This window comes from Balaenoptera ricei, chromosome 11, assembly GCF_028023285.1.
Source record: "Balaenoptera ricei isolate mBalRic1 chromosome 11, mBalRic1.hap2, whole genome shotgun sequence".
NCBI lineage: Eukaryota > Metazoa > Chordata > Mammalia > Artiodactyla > Balaenopteridae > Balaenoptera > Balaenoptera ricei.
The window spans coordinates 75,382,117-75,400,300 of record NC_082649.1 but is presented as its reverse complement, the minus strand read 5'-3'; the positions used below and the strand labels follow the sequence as shown (position 1 = coordinate 75,400,300).

The window sequence follows — 18,184 nt, the reverse complement described above, 5'->3', positions numbered from 1 at the left end:
TGAAACTATTTTCTGTATATTCTAAAAATGTTTTAAAAAATAAATAAATTGTAGATAATGGCATCCAGGTTTCTCACTATTGGGAAAGACAATTACAGATATGGAAATACGAAAGACAATTAATTCTGTGGTGTAAGGTATGAATTAGAAGAAGATCTGAATGTATAAAATAGACTCTAATAGATCTGAATGTATAAAAATAAATAGATATAGAAATAAATATAGACATGTGAGGCAGTAAATATAGCCATACATGTATGTATGGATATGAATATACATACATCTATTTCTTAACTCTGTCCACTCAAGTGGGCCTAGAAGTAATGAACACATCATATACTCAGATCTTAGTTTGTCAATACCATTCTCTAGTTTAAAAAACTAGGGCTCTGTGGAGAAATGGCTGATTTCAGGACTAAAGCTAAGTACAAGATGAATGTAGAACATCTTTTTTTGTGTCAGAAAGTAAGAAAGGACTCAAAGAATGATTGGGTCCAAAAAGACATAAGGGGCTCCCACTGGCCAAACATGAGACAATTTGAGTACCAAAATAAATAATGATAGTGACAGATGATAATCGACTGAATAAAACATGAATCCATGAATTCACACTGATATAGAAAAAGAAAGGAAGGAAGGAAAGAAGAAAGGGAAGGGAAGAGAAAACTTTTCCATACTGTAGAAAGCTTGCTAATAAATGTAGAAGGATGACAGAATTATGAAATCACTACTTGGCAACTATGATTATAATAAATGATTCAGGCAATCATCATAAGGAGACATTAAAGCTAAGAAGATAAATGTTTGAGGAGTGGGCTTCCCTGGTGGCACAGTGGTTGAGAATCTGCCTGCCGATGCAGGGGACACGGGTTCGAGCCCTGGTCTGGGAAGATCCCACATGCCGCGGAGCAACTAGGCCCGTGAGCCACAACTACCGAGCCTGCGTGTCTGGAGCTGGAGCTTGTGCTCCGCAACAAGAGAGGCCGCGACGGTGAGAGGCCCGCGCACCGCGATGAAGAGTGGCCCCCGCTTGCTGCAACTAGAGAAAGCCCTCGCACAGAAACAAAGACCCAACACAGCCAAAAAAAAAAATAATAAAATTAATTAATTAATTAATAATTTAAAAAAAATGTTTGAGGAGTAACAGGATATTTATTTAAAGTTGACATCATCAGCGACAGAACAATTCAACATCAGGTGCCTCCTGATATGATGCCCAAAATTATTTCTGTTATATTACTGCCAAAGATGCACAACTTTAATCTAATCATGAGGAAACATAAGATACAACCAAACTGAGGGACATTTTAGAAAATGACCATGGTTCTTCAAAAATGTCAATGTCATGGAACACAAAGAAAAACTGAGGAACTGTTCCAGATTAAAGGGACTAAAGAGACATGACAGATGAATGCAACGCATGACTCAGGATTTTCTGAGGACATTATTGAGACAACTGACAACACGTGAATAAGGTCTGTGTATTTGATAATAGTAATATATCAGCTTGTAGTTAATTTCCTGATTTTGAGAATTATATGGTAGTTATGGAAGAGAAACAGAAAACACACATGAAAATATTTAGGAGTAAGGTTATCACGCCTGCAATTTACTCTCAGTGGTTCAGGGAGAGAGAGGGAGGAGGAAGGAAGAGGGAAAGGGAGATGGATAAATCAAATTTGGTAAAATGTTAACAGCAAATAGGGTGAAATGTTAACAGTTGGAAAATCTGGATGAAGAGTATATGAGGTTCTTTGTTCTATTCTTGCAACTTTTCTGTAAATCTGAAATTATATCAAAATAAAAAGTCAAAAGGATAATTTCTACATATATACATAAACAAATAAAGAAAATATGGCAAAATACTAACAACTGCTGAATCCAGGTGATGGACACATATGGAAGTTTTTGGCATTCTTTTTTTTTTTTTTTTTTTTTTGGCATTCTTCAATTTTTCTTGTGTTTGAAATTTTTCCTAATTAAAAAAGGTCTCTTGAAATTACCAATCCTAACGCTACAATCTTGGAGCAATCATTTCTCCCTATATTCTTATCCTTAACCTATCTTCCCCTTCTGCATTCTATATTGCATTGTGACACTAGAGCAATTTTCTTACTGAGATCAAGAACCTACACTGCCGGGGCTTCCCTGGTGGCGAAGTGGTTAAGAATCCGCCCACCAATGCAGGGGACACGGGTTCGAGCCCTGGCCTGGGAAGATCCCACATGCCGCGCAGCAACTAAGCTCGTGCGCCACAACTACTGAGCCTGCGCTCTACAGCCTGTGAGCCACAACTACTGAGCCCGAGAGCCACAACTACTGAATCCCACGCACCTAGAGCCCATGCTCCGCAACAAGAGAAGCCACCACAATGAGAAGCCCGTGCACCACAATGAAGAGTAGCCCCCGCTCGCCACAACTAGAGAGAAAAGCCCGTACACAGCAACGAAGACCCAACGCAGTCAATAAATAAATAAATAAATAAAATTATTTTTTAAAAAAGGAAGATAAATGAAAGCCTTATTGAGCTAAATAAAAATCCATTTTATTTAGATGTGCAAGTCAAATGGAAATAAATGTTTTTTAGGAACTATGATGAGGTGAAAAGATTAATAGAATCTGTTTTCCTTTTAACACAAATCGTGTCTTTAGAAGTGCTTGGTGTATAGTCTGGGCCAGGAACCAGCTTTTCTCAGACTAAGGCTAAATTCTATAAAAAGGTCTACACCACACAGTAACCCACTAAAGAACCAGCCGTGGCACAGAGAATACATGATACTCTAAATTAAATTTGTTGTCACTATTTCTTCATAAGAGTGACTGGAGATTTAAGTTAAAATCTGACCTTTGCTTTAAATGTGGGTGAGACACTCTGAACCACGTGGTAAAGAGCCAAATCAAAACATTTCTGCCTGAGTTCTATTTTGCACGTGCATGTCTGTTGAAGGCTAATGTAGCCATAACATCTGTTACCTCAGCAACTGATAGAAGTGACCTAGCAGAAGCAGCTGTCCAGGTGGGTGCCATCCTCTTTCTACTACTATCACCCATTCCTTTGGAAAGTCTGGTAGTTTAGTTGCAGGCTTGGTTGATGAGAACCTTCACAGTGGAGGAAGACCACTTTCTTGCTGTGGATATGTGTAGTCATGTGAGATAGTCCTAGGTGGTAGCCTATGAATTTAGCTTTGGCAGCAGCCTCTTACTGTTGATTCTCACCCCTTTGCCATTCCTTCTGACCAGCCGGGTTCCCTCTTGACAACTGGATCTTTTGTTGGCTCCTTTGTCCTTCCCATTGTTCTTCTCTTTCTCTATAAATTCCCCCTGCTATCACAGTCTATCCCTATGCAGAGAATTCCCAAACACTGTTACTGACTTCTTTCTGACCCAGTCTTATCTTTCTCCACATCTGCCCCACACAGCCTGTGTTGCACCACATTTTCCTAGTGGTAAATGTTAATTCTACATTAAACATTAGTCCTATTTGTAAATGTCAGTACTATTTTAAGGAAAGGCATGGCGCCCTTTTCCCTCTTGGTGTACCCTGACTTATCTTTAACCAACACATTTGGGAAGCCCATTCTGACTACTGCTCCACTCCACCCCTGCCCCTAGCCAGGAAATTAGCTCTGCTCTCCAAAGTTTTCACCACACCTATTAAAACACTTATTACACTATCAACCTGTCTCCTTACTCCATAAGACTGTAGCCTCCTCATGTGTCTTATCTCTGTATCTCCTGGGCCAATAAATGTCACAGAATTAAATGAAAATGGCTTTCCAGTCCTAGTTTCTGTATCACACTTCCAACTGCATTTCTGGTTCCGAGGGTGACAATACAAAACGTCTGAACGTGAAAGGAAGAACTTTTAATAATTATGCTGGGACAACGGGTATAAATGGTTTCAGGCAAACCAGAACCTATGGAAAACCTTCCTGTTCAACATGTGCCAAACTAAAAACATCACATTGTCTTTCCACCACATCATTTAGACTATGTCCCTAGTTATTTATATGTCCTGCAAGTTGGCAGTTGGATCTAGAATCTTGATCAGATTCAGGTTCAGTTTTTTGTCACTGAATACATCACATGTAGTATGACACACTTTCAGGGTCATCTCAAATGATACTTCTTCCATGAATCGCCTTTCCTCCCCATCTTCTAAGATAAACAAAAAGAAACAAATATAAAATCTGGACATTCTTTCTCCTTTCTTTGACTCCTAATGGCAACAACCACCAAGAAACAGCTTATCATCTATACCTCTTCTATAGCCAATTTGTCTAGAAACTCCTCAAATCCCAAAGAGAGTCTTACTAGACTTTGAAACCACTGGAGTCTCTGGCACAATTCCCTAAATAGAGCAAAGTTGCATTAGACACTAATTGGACTGAATTCCAGTTTTCCTTTTGTCTTTTTTTTGGGAAATGATTTCAAGCATATAAAAACCTGTGGATCAAGCCACAGCTTTATTTCTCTCAAAAGTGGCATAAATTGGTTGAAAATAATTAATATTTCAGGAAAAATTACTACTGCTATCATCATTTCATTTATATCTCATGGTGAATGTTTAATCTACTTTAGATTCTTTTCCCAACCCTAGATGACTAACATGACAGGTAGCACATTATAATTCTAAAAAAAGATTGGCTGTTTTTAAAAAAGGAAATAATAAAATTTGAAAATAATGGTTCAAGAAGCCAGGCATAGGGTTTCAATGAATAAAATAAAGGGGCTACTTTCTACAACTCTCAAGGTTAACACTGTGGTCTAATAATTTATACTCTTCATCTAAGAGAAAAATTCTGTCGGTCTACTGAACCTAATTACACAGACAACAAAACATAACCACATATACTCAAGCATAACCCAAATGTTTCTAATAAATGTCAGTAAATACATTATTTTAAAGAATTTAGGACTTCCCTGGTGGCGCAGTGGTTAACAATCTCTGCCTGTTAATGCAGGGGACACGGGTTCGAGCCTTGGTCCAGGAAGATTCCACATGCCACGGAGCAACTAAGCCCGAGTGCCACAACTACTGAGCCTGTGCTCTAGAGCCCGCAAGCCACAACTACTGAGCACGCAAGCTGCAACTACTGAAGCCCGCGCGCCTAGAGCCCGTGTTCCAAAACAAGAGAAGCCACCGCAATGAGAGGCCTGCGCACCGCAACAAAGAGTAGCCCCTACTCGCGGCAACTAGAGAAAAATCCGCACGCAGCAACGAAGACCCAATGCAGCCAAAAATAAATAAATTTATTAAAAAAAAAAGAATTTACACAACTCTTACAAAGAAAAACAATGGATGAAACAACCATTTAGGGCTATGATGACTGTTTCTTGGAGACTCTTCTAAAATTTGCCGCTTCTAATGGGTGATTTTTCTTCATCTAATTACTGACTGACTTAACAATTCTATTCTTAAAATCAAGCTGCAAAATCTTTCAAGAGGTGTTGATAAAAATACCACTTCATTAAACAAAAGTTGGCAATCATATAGGAACGTAAGGAAAGTTTTTGGGTTCTGTTTTTGTCACCTTAACTGAAAGCAAGGTTAGGGAAACTAACCCATTTTCATCAATGGCACTCCAAGCAATTACCAGTAGCATTCGTACACCCACCCTCCTTCCACACGCACCTTGTGTTTTCCAGTCTCTATCTCCTACAACTCCCCCTTTTATACCCTCTTCCTTGAGTCTGATTCTCTAGCCTATATCATGGGCACTTTTACAGATATAATTTAGCCTTCCCGTTGTACTCAAGGATTAAAAAAATTTTGCCCTGACATCTGGCAAAGTAAACAAATAAATACATTATTAACTGGAAAAGATCCACAACCAACAACTGCTTTTCCCTAAAAGATAAAGTAGGAAATATTTTTTTAAATCCCACAATCTTATTTAATTAATGAAAAGTTACCCTTTAACTGATAGGTTTGCCTTTTATTAAAAAAAATAAATTTATTTATTTAATTTAGTTTTTTGGCTGCATTGGGTCTTTGTTGCTGCACACGGGCTTTCTCTAGTTGCGGTGAGCAGGGGCTACTCTTCATTGCAATGGGTAGGCTTCTCATTGCGGTGGCTTCTCTTGTTGCGGAGCACGGGCTCTAGGCATGTGGGCTTCAGCAGCTGTGGCACACAGGCTCAGCAGTTGTGGCTCGCGGGCTCTAGAGGGCAGGCTCAGTAGTTGTGGCACACGGGCTTAGTTGCTCCACAGCATGTGGGATCTTCCCGGACCAGGGATTGAACCCGTGTCCCCTGCATTGGCAGGTGGATTCTTAACCATTGCACCACCAGGGAAGTCCCCGGATAGGTTTGCCTTTGTTAATCACCATCATTATTATTATTATCAGTATCTTCATTATGGGGCTTAACATGTTATGTTCCCAACAACATAGTAAGTGATCTACTTGTACTGTTTCATTTAATCCTCACAAGAATCCTATGAAGTTGGTTTTCCCCAAACCAACAAACCAAAAGACACTGAAGCACAGAGGGGTTACGCAATTTGCCCAAGGATATATTACAAATAAATGGCAGGGGCTTCCCTGGTGGTGCAGTAGTTAAGATTCCACGCTCCCAATGCAGGGGGCCCGGGTTCGAATCCTGCTCGAGGAACTAGATCCCACATACATGCTGCAACTAAGAGTTCACATGCCACAACTGAGACCCAGCACAACCAAACAAATAAATAAGTAAATTAAAAAAAACCCCACAAATAAATGGCAGAGCTGGGACAGAACTCAGAGATCTTTGGCTCTTAGCCTCTTGGCTAGAGCCTGTCACTTTCCTAATGCTCTTGTGGTTTTATAACTTTGATGTAAGAAGTCTATTATTAATTCATTCAACAAACATCTGAGTTCTTCCAAATATCTGGCATTGTGGTAGGGAAGAGGATAAAAATAAAATCTAAAGCAGATGGACACATAAGATTACAAAAGCACTAATAACATTTGAATATAATTAACACAGTCATAAACACTATTTACAGGAGTTACTCAGTTTTCCTGGGTATCTCCCTTGTATACCGGAGGTATACATGTTATTAAACTCCTGTTGATGTTGTTTTTTTCTAAAAAAAAAAAAAAAATGACTACTTATAAATCAATCTGGATTTGGCTGCTGAAAAGCCTTCTGGGAGATTTCTACAGTAAAAAAAGATCATGAGAACAGCTACTTCTTTACGACGGGTGTCCCTTCCTCATTCACCTCCCTTCTTGTTTCTGTGTGTCCCCCAAAGGCCCAAGGTTCCCAAACTTTTTCAGGATCAGCAACAACATTCTATGCATTAATGGTCTTACGTTTCTGAGAAGAATCAGAAATGCTCCAAGATGAGATTTCTGGCCTGTACACACATTAACTTAGATTTACTATTACCACACTAGAAAAAAGGTATGTCTCGTAAACACCAAAGGTCACCTGAGAAGAGTGCGGATCGGTAAGAATACTGGAAACTATTATCATACTTAAAAACAGGTTGGCAGTTGGTTGCCTGGGCCAGTAATCCTCAGGGCTTCCCTTGGTACGGGAATTCAATCAAAGGTGGCTCAGAGAGCCATGTCAGCTTCAGTATCCATGGGGGAGAAAAGAGAAGGCCATGATGCCCAGACTAAGGAATTCGAGAGAATCTGGGTAATCTCTTGGTTAACCAACCCCAATGCCAATCATTATACAACTAGGAGAGCAGCAGGATCATGCAGGGTGAAACTAAGGCTTCCTTATATAATCCAAAACTTAGGGTCTGTACTGGGAGATCCCTTAACAGCCCAGCCAGAAGCAAAGGCATTTCTATACAAAGAAACCTCCACAGGCTGCTTTTGCTGCTAATTTCCGAGAGTTGCCTGGTATTGGTCCACTGCTACTAAAATGCGTAACCTAGTGAGCTGAACTTATATGTCAACTTTTCTTGTGTACAATAAGGCAATTATAAAAGAGACTAAATGCTGGGTGGGAGAGGGAGGGGATATGGGGGTATATGTATACATATATAGCTGATTCACTTTGTTGTACAGCAGAAATTAACACACAACATTGTAAAGCAATTATACTCCAATAAAGATGTAAAAAAAAAATAATAATTTTCTCTAAATGAGAAATGGATCAAAACACTTAAAAGTGAATCTTTTGTGTGGCAGCTGTTGTCATGATTGCAAAAAAAAAAAGGAGACTAAATGCTGACAATCACAGATTTATCAATAAGCCATCCCCAAGCACTTTATTTTAAAAACACTTTTATAAATGCTAATTTAATTCCTACCCATTTCATTCTAAACAAGTAAATATCAAATAAATGTACTTCTTATTTAGAAGTGACACAAGTGAAAGAATTTATTATATGCACTGCTCATCTTAGCCCCACCCAAAATTTCTAGAAGAGTCCTAAGAACCTGGGGTTATTTACTGGAGAATGAGGAGGGCCAGAAAATGAGGAAATTTACAACTGCTACCATATGATAACAGAGCAAACAGGTAGTTCTTTCAAGAAAGTTAATATTTTTGGGCTTCCCTGGTGGCGCAGTGGTTGCGAGTCTGCCTGCCAATGCAGGGGACACGGGTTCGAGCCCTGGTCTGGGAGGATCCCACGTGCCGCGGAGCGGCTGCGCCCGTGAACCACAATTACTGAGCCTGCGCGTGTGGAGCCTGTGCTCCGCAAGGAGAGGCCGCGATAGTGAGAGGCCCGCGCACCGCGATGAAGAGTGGTCCCCGCATGCCACAGCTAGAGAAAGCCCTCGCACAGAGACGAAGACCCAACACAGCCATAAGTAAATAAAAAAAAAAAACAACAAATACTTAAAAAGAAAGAAAGTTAATATTTTTAATCTTTTTTTAGTTTACATTAAAAGTGGTAATGAGTTTCTATCAGAGACATCAAGGTAAACACAAAAAAACCACAGCTGCATTTCACATTCTACCACTTATTGCCTTGCCTTCATTTAACTTTGATTGATACAAACTATTTTACAATTTAAATGTTTTTCTTTAAAGCACTGGCACCAACATCAACATTTTAAATTTTAGTTCCTGCTACTTTAGAGAACCTATCTTAATCTTTTAAGTTAAAACTTAGTTTTAACTAAAGCTTAAAACATCATATAATACATGATTTTGTGGCAAAGGGTGAATCTGATGCCCTGGTTTAAAACTGACTGTACTGCTGAACTGAATGAATAAGCATTTTCAGAACTAATGAAAAACTGATGAACTCATAAAAGTACTAACAAAAGATGAAGATGAAAAAAAAAAATTAATTACATGGGACTGAGTGAACTGATGAGGATGAGTATAATTTGTGTGACTTTCTGTCTGAATTTAAAAAAAAAAAAATCCCACAAGGACTCAGAGGCAAAGAATATACAAATCAATTTTCACTGCAAAGTAAAGGAGCTGTTACAGTGAAGGATTACTGGACTGAATGTCAATATTATGACACAGTATGAGTGTGTTTCATGTTTGGTAATTGCAATCATTGTTGCTTTTGTTGTGGTCATCCATGTACAATGCTTGGTGTCAGTCTATTTATCTCTTGTAAAAATAAAATACAGTGTGTGTGTGTGAAAAAAAAATAAAAAATAAAAAAAAAATAAAAACAAGTTAAAATACCTTTTAATAGGGACACTTTAGCAAAGGGTTCATTTAGGTCTTGCTCATCCATTTGGGCGTCTACAGAGGGGGGAAAAAGATAATTATAAACAGTAAACTCTATTAGCAAGCTATCATTATCAAAATAAAAAACTGAAATTTATACAGCTATTGTATTTGGATCATTGAAAGTAGTTTTTAAATTTATCCAAGATTCAAGGGAGTGACTTGATAAATAGAAGTATTGCTTTTTCCCTCAAACACAAACTTTGAGATCTCCACCCACACTAACCTGCATACCTAAACTGCTTGGTAGGTAACAATAACATCTACAGATTTATAAATATTAGGTTAAAACTGACCTGTAGTGTCGTCACTACTTTTCTCCTTGCTTGGACTCAGAGTATCTGATAAATCAGATTCCTTTGCTCTTGCCTGGTTCTCTAAGAAGAAAAAAATAAATAAATAAATAAAAGTAGAATCTCTTTACAATTAAATAGCTTATATCAATAAAACTGCTTCAGGCTATGCGTGCTCTAAATCTACTGGTATGCAAAATACTTTTAAAATTAACTGAGGTCACTGGATCTCTTACTTCTTCACCACTCTAGTCCAAAATGGAATGCTGGTTATTACACGTAGCTCATATTAAATTATAATGTGGATCATGATTGCTGTGCAGAGGAGGGCTGGGGTTTTTGTTCAAGGCTGTCCACTGGCCAACTGGAAACAAAAATGAAGCAAGCTTTGCTAAAGTATTCAGAGACCTGCAACAAATATAGCAAAATTCCCAGGACAATGTGGATACCGTATGAAGATGATGAAAGAAAAGGATTCTATTATATAAAAACACTAGTTAGGTTGCCTTAGTAATATTTATACTCATGATAAAGACTCTTTTTAAAAAAATCACCACTGTCTTTTATAAAAGTAACATTTAAAACAAGAAAATTAACAGCCTTTTATATCTAAAGAAAGTATTACTGTACCTGAACCACAGGCCTGAAATTCTTTGCTTGAGTTGTTATTTCCTTAAACTCAAGGACCATTCTCACTACTTGGCCTATTCAAGCTATATTAAGATATAGCTTAAGCCCCATCACCTCTAAGGAAGTCTTCATTTCTCCAGCATGTTGCTCCTTTTTATTTATCTTCTCTGGGACATAGGGTTTTATAATTAATCATGTTCTATTTTATATCATTCTCGTGTATACATATATCTTGTTTCCTTAGTGAGATTATAAATTCACTAAACATATAATTACTTTTTATAATGTTACGCACTTAACTATACTGTCTGTGGTAATCTGTATCAAAAATTTAAATGTGTACATTCACTTCTAGTACTTTTCCTAAGGAAATAATAGGCAACATATAGTATATATATATAAGGACGTTCATTGCAGCATTGTTCATTATGGAATGGAAAATGTCCAAGATATATTCACTACTATTAAGTAAAAGTAAAGTCTGTTAAGCCATGTATAAGATGACCCCCTTTAGACTGAAAATAGCTATACACTTAGCTATGAATTTTTTGTTGTATATATTTATTCAAGTCTAGAAGGATCTACAACAGAGATACCATGGTCATTTCTGAAGGTAGGGATGAACATTTATTTTCTAACTTCACATTGTTATATATTGTTTGAAAAATTATAGTGAACATATATTGTTTTCATAATCAACTAAATCAAGAGATATTTTTCATTTTAGAAGCAGTCAGAAACATATCTAAAACCAATACTGTCAAAATAATTAATACAATATTAAAATATAACTTGTTATGGCTATTCCATGTAAGAATACATTAGAACTTATGGCTTCACTTGTGAAATGAATGATGGATTACAAGAAGCCTTTTGCTTCCTTTCTCACTGCCATTTCTAGTCAAAGGCCAACAGGGGAGAGACAGTGAGTTTAGAATAGAAGTGAAGTCACTGATTACTGAGGTCCATGGGAATCTAATCTGTGACCTCTGGTGCATTCACAGTGTACTACAGTCAGACATTTCTGAATGTACTAGTTTTGATCACTAAGTTACAGTCTCAAATAAGGCAGGCTAACACATCTTGTCTATATATAGAAAGAAAAGAAACCACTGTGGGAACAAAAAGGAAAAGACAAAAATGACTCTTTCCTAATTTTAATATTCTTGGCAATTTTATGATCAAGATATAGAGGTAAACCAAGAGGAACGTATTTTCAAAAGTATTCTTCTGGCTTAGAAGGAACTTTTATTTCCTATTTGGAGAAGTAGCCAGGAAGGTAAAATTGCCTTAGAAGTGGGACTATCTTCCATTAAGATCTTATTAGAATATAAGCTCCATGAGTGCAGGAATTTTTGTTTTGTTAACTGCTATAATCCCATTGCATAGAACAGTGCACAGTACATAGTACGTGCGCCAAAAAGAGGACCATTAGAGACACAATTTTACTTTGAGTAAGAAGGCAAGCTTTTAGCAAGTCAAGTCATGGTTCACCATTGTTGTGTCCTGATACTAGAGTTATTATATGGAGGCAAACGAAATCTATTCAAGATGAAACACAGGACACAACAAATGAGTGGTAGAGTCTCTACTGTTCAAAACATCTACTTTTCAGCTATTAAAAGTCATTACTAGCTGATTTTCTGTGCAATATTTAATCATTAAAATGCATACCAATAGTATATAGAAGTAAATGGAAGAATGGCTACCAACATCAATACCAAAATTGTTCCCAAACTGGCAAGTCTACAATAAGGTGAATATTTTCACTATATCTTCAAGCAGACATAACGACGGATGGGCAAGACAAACACAGACCACTTCCTAAACCACTGGAACCATTATTTGCAAAGAAAGCAAGGTCAAGGATCAAGGGAAAAAAAAAAAGGAGAACTAACATTTGTTGGACAACGGACCAGTGCTTCCTGCTTTATAAGCAATATTTCATTAAATTCCCACAAAATTCTCTAAGTTATATACTGTCAATCCCATCTTACAAATGAGGAAACTGAGGTTTAAAGAGCTAAAGTAAGTTGCCTGAGGGCACATAGCTAGTTACTGGTAGAACCTGGAATTAAAAGCTACTGTTTGACCTACTCTGTATTCTTTCTACTTCCACCTTGAAATCTACTGTAAACTGCACGTTGAGTTAGGACTTAAATAGAAGGCATATGCAACTTATGATTACATTTTTCATTAGGTGAAATACCTGAAGGGAATACTACCAAGACTTGTAACAGCTGGTAATTGGCAATTTCCAACAACTGATATTTAAAATCAGTTTTAAATATCATTCCATTAAAAACATCAGCAATGAAAGCATTTAAAAAATAAAACAATCCAGCCAAACCCAAAAGAAAATACTTTATAGCCAGATATAAAGCATTTAAAATGTAATTTATTTCAGCCAACTAGTTTGTCACAAGGATTAGTGTACCTCTGCATGCTAACTGTGGGAAGTACCAGTAAAATGTTGACTGCTGATAGAAATATCTCTGGGTATATAAAACATCTGTATTATCATTCTTTTTTTTGGCCACGCTGCACAGCTTGCAGGATCTTAGTTCCCTGCCCAGGGATCGAACCTGGACCGGGTCAGTGAAAGCTCCAAATCCTTACCACTGGACCACCAGGGAATTCCCTGTATTATTCTCTTTTTTTGGGCTGCGTTGGGTCTTCATTGCTGCGTGCAGGTTTTCTGTAGTTGTGGTGAGTGGGGGCTACTCTTCCTTGCGGTGCGCGGGCTTCTCATTACGGTGGCTTCTCTTGTTGCGGAGCACGGGCTCTAGGCGCGCGGGCTTTAGTAGTTGCAGCACGCGAGCTCAGTAGTTTCGGCGTGTGGGGCCTAGAGCACGCAGGCTCAGTAGTTGTGGCGCACGGGCTTAGTTGCTCCGCAGCACATGGGATCTTCCCGGACCAGGGATCGAACCTGTGTCCCCTGCATTGGCAGGCAGATTCCCAACCACTGCGCCACCAGGTAAGTCCCTGTATTATCATTCTTAAAGGATGTATTCTATTCACTTGCATGGACTTACTTGCCATAATTTATTTAATAAATGCCCTTATTATCGGACACTTACGTTTTCCTTTTTTTGCCTTTAAAACAACACAAACAAATGCCCTTGCACATTTGTCCAATTTGTTCCTTAAGATAAAAACTTAGAAATGAAATTGCTAGGTCAAAAAGCATGTTTTTTAAAACTTTCAATACATATTTTATAGCCAGATTTCAAAAGGAAATCATAACATTTTCTTTTTCAATAATGACATAACATAATTTCAAGGAAATATATTCTAATTCAGAATGCATTAAATAGAAGCACTTGGGTAGCAAGATACTTTTCTTTAATTATAAGAAGCACTGATTTTTTTCCAAGGCTCTACTTCTACATCAAAGTGTTGGCTATTTAACCAACTAATCTGAATAGGTATTTAGATGGTGAAGTAAAAGCTATTTTAAAATCTGTTCTCATCTCACTTTAATAAGATGAAATAAATTGCCATACGTACTAAAAATAGTTCACTGTTCTGAAATTCAATGCCTGTTTGCCAGAACAATATTAGTGACGCATATTTTATGCATTCTTTCCCCAAATATGGCATCTGCCATGCACAAAATTCCAAATGGAAGCCACCAGATATATGAAATAACACTATCCTTTTAAATATTTTTAAAAGCCAAATGGATCCAGTTACTTTCATAAAACAAAATGTAATGAAATGGAGTATTGCAAACTTTTATCACTCATTGTTTTAGCTAACCAAAATGATTGTCAATTTAGTTTTAAATTTTATACGGGTATGTTCTTCTGATGAAAGTCCTAGAATGAATAATGAGCATATCCCACTAAATTTATTTGCACAATTTCCCTATATATAAAAGTGACTTGACAATACGATGCTTTAAAACTCACTTTTCTTCTCTAAGCCTGACAATTGTAACAGAAAAGAATCAACAGAATAAATTACTTCAAGCAATTACAGGACTGTTCATTAAAAAATATAAGGTTCTACATAATCACTTTTGTTTAAGTCAAATTGAAATGCTAACAATTAAGATAATATTAAATATCATAAGGACTATTAAAGGTACGATAACCAACAAAATGGAACTGCAAGCATTTTTCACCTGTTTCAAAAAAGATTTACATTGCGTTTGATTAAAATTTTGAGATCAAAGCTGAAAATAATGCTGGAAGTGAGACAGAGAGATTGCCACAAATCTTTAATACCTAACAAAACCTATTCCAAGCATTTAAAAAAAACCCACACATATATACCCACTTAAAAAGAAACTTTCTGATGAACATATCCTTCTTAAAACAGAACTCCAACTATTTTATATTATTATCTGATATTGTCACTGCATTGCCATTTTGTGAGCTGTAAGACATAAACTGATGGTTAAAGTACTATGACCTTGGAAATGTATACTAACCTTCATTATCCAAAAGAGTTGTCAAAACCCACAGAAAAATGCCACAGAAACCCACAGAAAACGAACCTTTTGAAAGCTTTGTTTCTTCTACCACTTTGGTTAGATGCCCCTCGACGATCAGCTTCTCTGCCAAAGAAAATAAACGTTACTATCCAAGCCCAAACTGAGTAGCAAGCACTTCCCTGAGCTGGGCAGTGTAACACATTCCATGACCAAATTTAAAGATGATGACATTACTCCCATGACTAGGCTTGAACAAAAACTTGAACCTGGAAGGGGAACTAAGAGAACTGGAACGATACTAGAGGAATCAGGTTAATGCAGAAATCCGAGGGTAAGGGAGATGAACTGCCTTCAGTTTTCATTAGCTTTCACATTATTTTAAAAGCCTTGAACTTTTAAAAAAGGACTCAGAACAAACAAAGCAACCCTCTTTAAATCAAGGATATTAAGTTGAAATAAAGGAATTCTGAGAAGGTATTCCATTTAAATAAAGAAGTAATACAAATCATACTATATCAAGTTTACTTTTCCCTATTGACACAATTTAGCAGAGATGCCTATATGACGTTTCAGTAAAATGAGTAATTTTAGAAGAGCTAATTATTGAAAGAAATTTAAAAAATTTTTTTTGCTTTTGTTTTATGGGTGATTCTCTGCAAATGTATAATGTAGTTTCTTTATAATTTATTTAAAGTCAGATTTTCATATTCTGCCTTTCAGTCAGGAGGATAATATATCTATTCTGTATACACCATTATCTGATCCTATATGTCACTTGGTCTCCTTCATTTTACACTTTTGCAGTATGTGAAATAATTTCTCTATTCTATCCTTTAACCCACTGCAACTTGGTCTACACCCATTACTCAACCACTGAAATGGCCCCAAGATCACTATAACCTATCTGCCAAAGCCCATGGTTCCTTTTCTTAATTTTCATTTAACATAGGCTCTTTGCAGCATGTGGCACTGTTTGCTCCTGCCTCCTTGAAAAATAGGAAGTCGAAGTAACAAATTTAGATAATTTTAAAAGGCATTAACCCTACAAGATATGTAACATAAGCTGTCTTACCCATCCTCTGTCCTACTCCATTCCATTCTTGAAAAATCACTTCCTACAAACAACAACTTTTAACTTTTAGCCATTTCTTCTGGTATTTACATTTATATTTCTAAATAATACATTGCTATTTCTTAATTTTTCCATTTTAGGCATTATTTACTGACAATCTCTTACAGATGATTATGCTCTCATATCCTATTATCATCCTCATAAGAGTTACATTTTGTCCATCTGTTATCAGTATTTATATTATGACCATTATCTATACCTGAGTCATATAATATGCGATAATTATATTTCTTTTCCTGTACAACATTTACTATTTTGGGAACTTACAATGCCCTCTTTTGTTTTGCTAATTTTTAAAAATATATCTCAAACACAGCCCAAGTTCTTATAGAACCATAAAACTCTCAATATCCTCAAACATATCAGGCCATCTATCACATCATATATCCCTGTCTCTCCCTTCTCCTGGCCCTTTAATCTTCCTGCTCCAGTCTGAGCTGTATCCTGTACAAGATCCCCTGCCCCCAGATTCCAAATCTTCCTCTTCCTGTTTTATTCCCTTGTTTTAGTGTAATATATCCTCTGATAATTTCCTGATAAGGGGTGGATAGAAGGTAAATGTTTTGTAATTTGTTCCTCTGAAAATGTTAGTGTTCTACCCTCACATTTGACTGGTTTGACAGATACATAATTCTACAGGACATAATTTTCCTTCAGAATTTTTAAAACATTGTTCCACTGTCTTCTAGCTTCAAACTGGAAGGTGAGTCTAATGCCAGTCTGACTCTTGTTCCTCATTATGCACTGCAGAAACTTCTTGTGCTCAGCAATGCCTGGTTTGCCTGTCCTTTCTGGGCACCTGAGAAGACTGCACATTCCAAGTCCCTAGCACTCAGGAAGGTCCGTGTGACTGGTTCTAGCCAGGGCCGAAGCATTTAAAAGAGAGTACAGTAGGATTTTCATATACTTGTTCTCCCCCCACTCTAGAAACCATGTGTTCAGATTAGCCTAGATTCCTGAGTAACAGTATAGAGCAGCGTGTTCTCCCTCACCATGCACATGTAGCATAAATGAAAAGCAATGTTTGTTGAATTAAGCCATTATGATTTCAGGATTTATTTGTGGCTATATTATAATTTAGATTATGATTAATAATACAGTATGAGATCCTTTGTTTCTCTCTGGCAATTTTCAGAATCTTTTCTTTATCCCTGGTGTTCTTAAATTTCATATACCTCAGTATGTGGTCTTGTTTTTAAAAACTGAGGTTAAATTCACATAGCGTATTAATTTTAAAGTGAACAATTCAGTGGCATTTAGTATATTCACGATAATATGGAAGCACCAACTTCATCTAGTTCCAAAACATTTTCATCATCTCAAATGAAAACCTCATATTCATTAAGAATTTACTTCCCATCCTCCAAAATCTCTTACAACTCAACTGATCGTTTTATATTTCTAAAATTAGTCTCTACTCTCATTCCCTTTGTCCTTGTGTCCTATGTCTTTTATAATATTTTACTGTGAATGGATCCATTCACCATATTTAATCAAAAGTTTACTGCTTCCCTTTTAAAACTCTTTTCCTTTGACTTCTAGGATACTACTCATTCCTACTTCTTTTATGCGCCTGCTCATTCCTTCCTTCTCAGCTTTTCACTGACTTTCCTTTATTCTATGATCTAAATCTGTATGTACAACTCAACAGCAAGAAAAAAAAAAAAAAAGACAAAAAAAAATCTGATTAAAAATTGGGCAGAAGATCTGAACAGATATTTTTCCAAAGAAGAAATACAGATGGCCAATAGGTACATGAAAAGATTCTCAACATCACTAATCATCAGGGAAATGCAAAGCAAAACCATAATGAGATATCACCTCACACTTGTTAGAATGGCTATTATCAAAAAGACAAGAAATAACAAGAATGTGGAGAAAAGGGAACCCTGGTACATTGTTGGTGGGAATGTAAATTGATGCAGCCACTATGGAAAACAGTATGCGGGTTCTTCAAAAAATTAAAAATAGAACTATATGATCCAGCAATTCCACTTTTAGGTATTTATCTGAAGAAAACAAAAACACTAACTTGAAAAGATATATG

General features: G+C 36.8%; 1 protein-coding gene across 41 annotated transcripts in view; it reads right to left on the bottom strand.

Moving 5' to 3' along the window:
* Positions 1-18,184, bottom strand: part of SLMAP (sarcolemma associated protein) — a 312,286-nt gene that overhangs the window by 182,029 nt on the left and 112,073 nt on the right. For 28 of the 41 annotated variants that reach the window (XM_059939991.1, XM_059940001.1, XM_059940010.1 and 25 more), the window contains 3 exons: positions 15,069-15,128; positions 9,938-10,018; positions 9,597-9,656 (listed from right to left, as the gene is read on the bottom strand). In XM_059939991.1, the coding sequence (XP_059795974.1) occupies positions 9,597-9,656; positions 9,938-10,018; positions 15,069-15,128 (201 nt within the window). Of the gene's footprint in view, positions 1-9,596; positions 9,657-9,937; positions 10,019-15,002; positions 15,129-18,184 lie in introns of all 41 variants that reach the window. The other 13 variants (XM_059939987.1, XM_059939983.1, XM_059939999.1 and 10 more) reach the window with 1 other exon arrangement.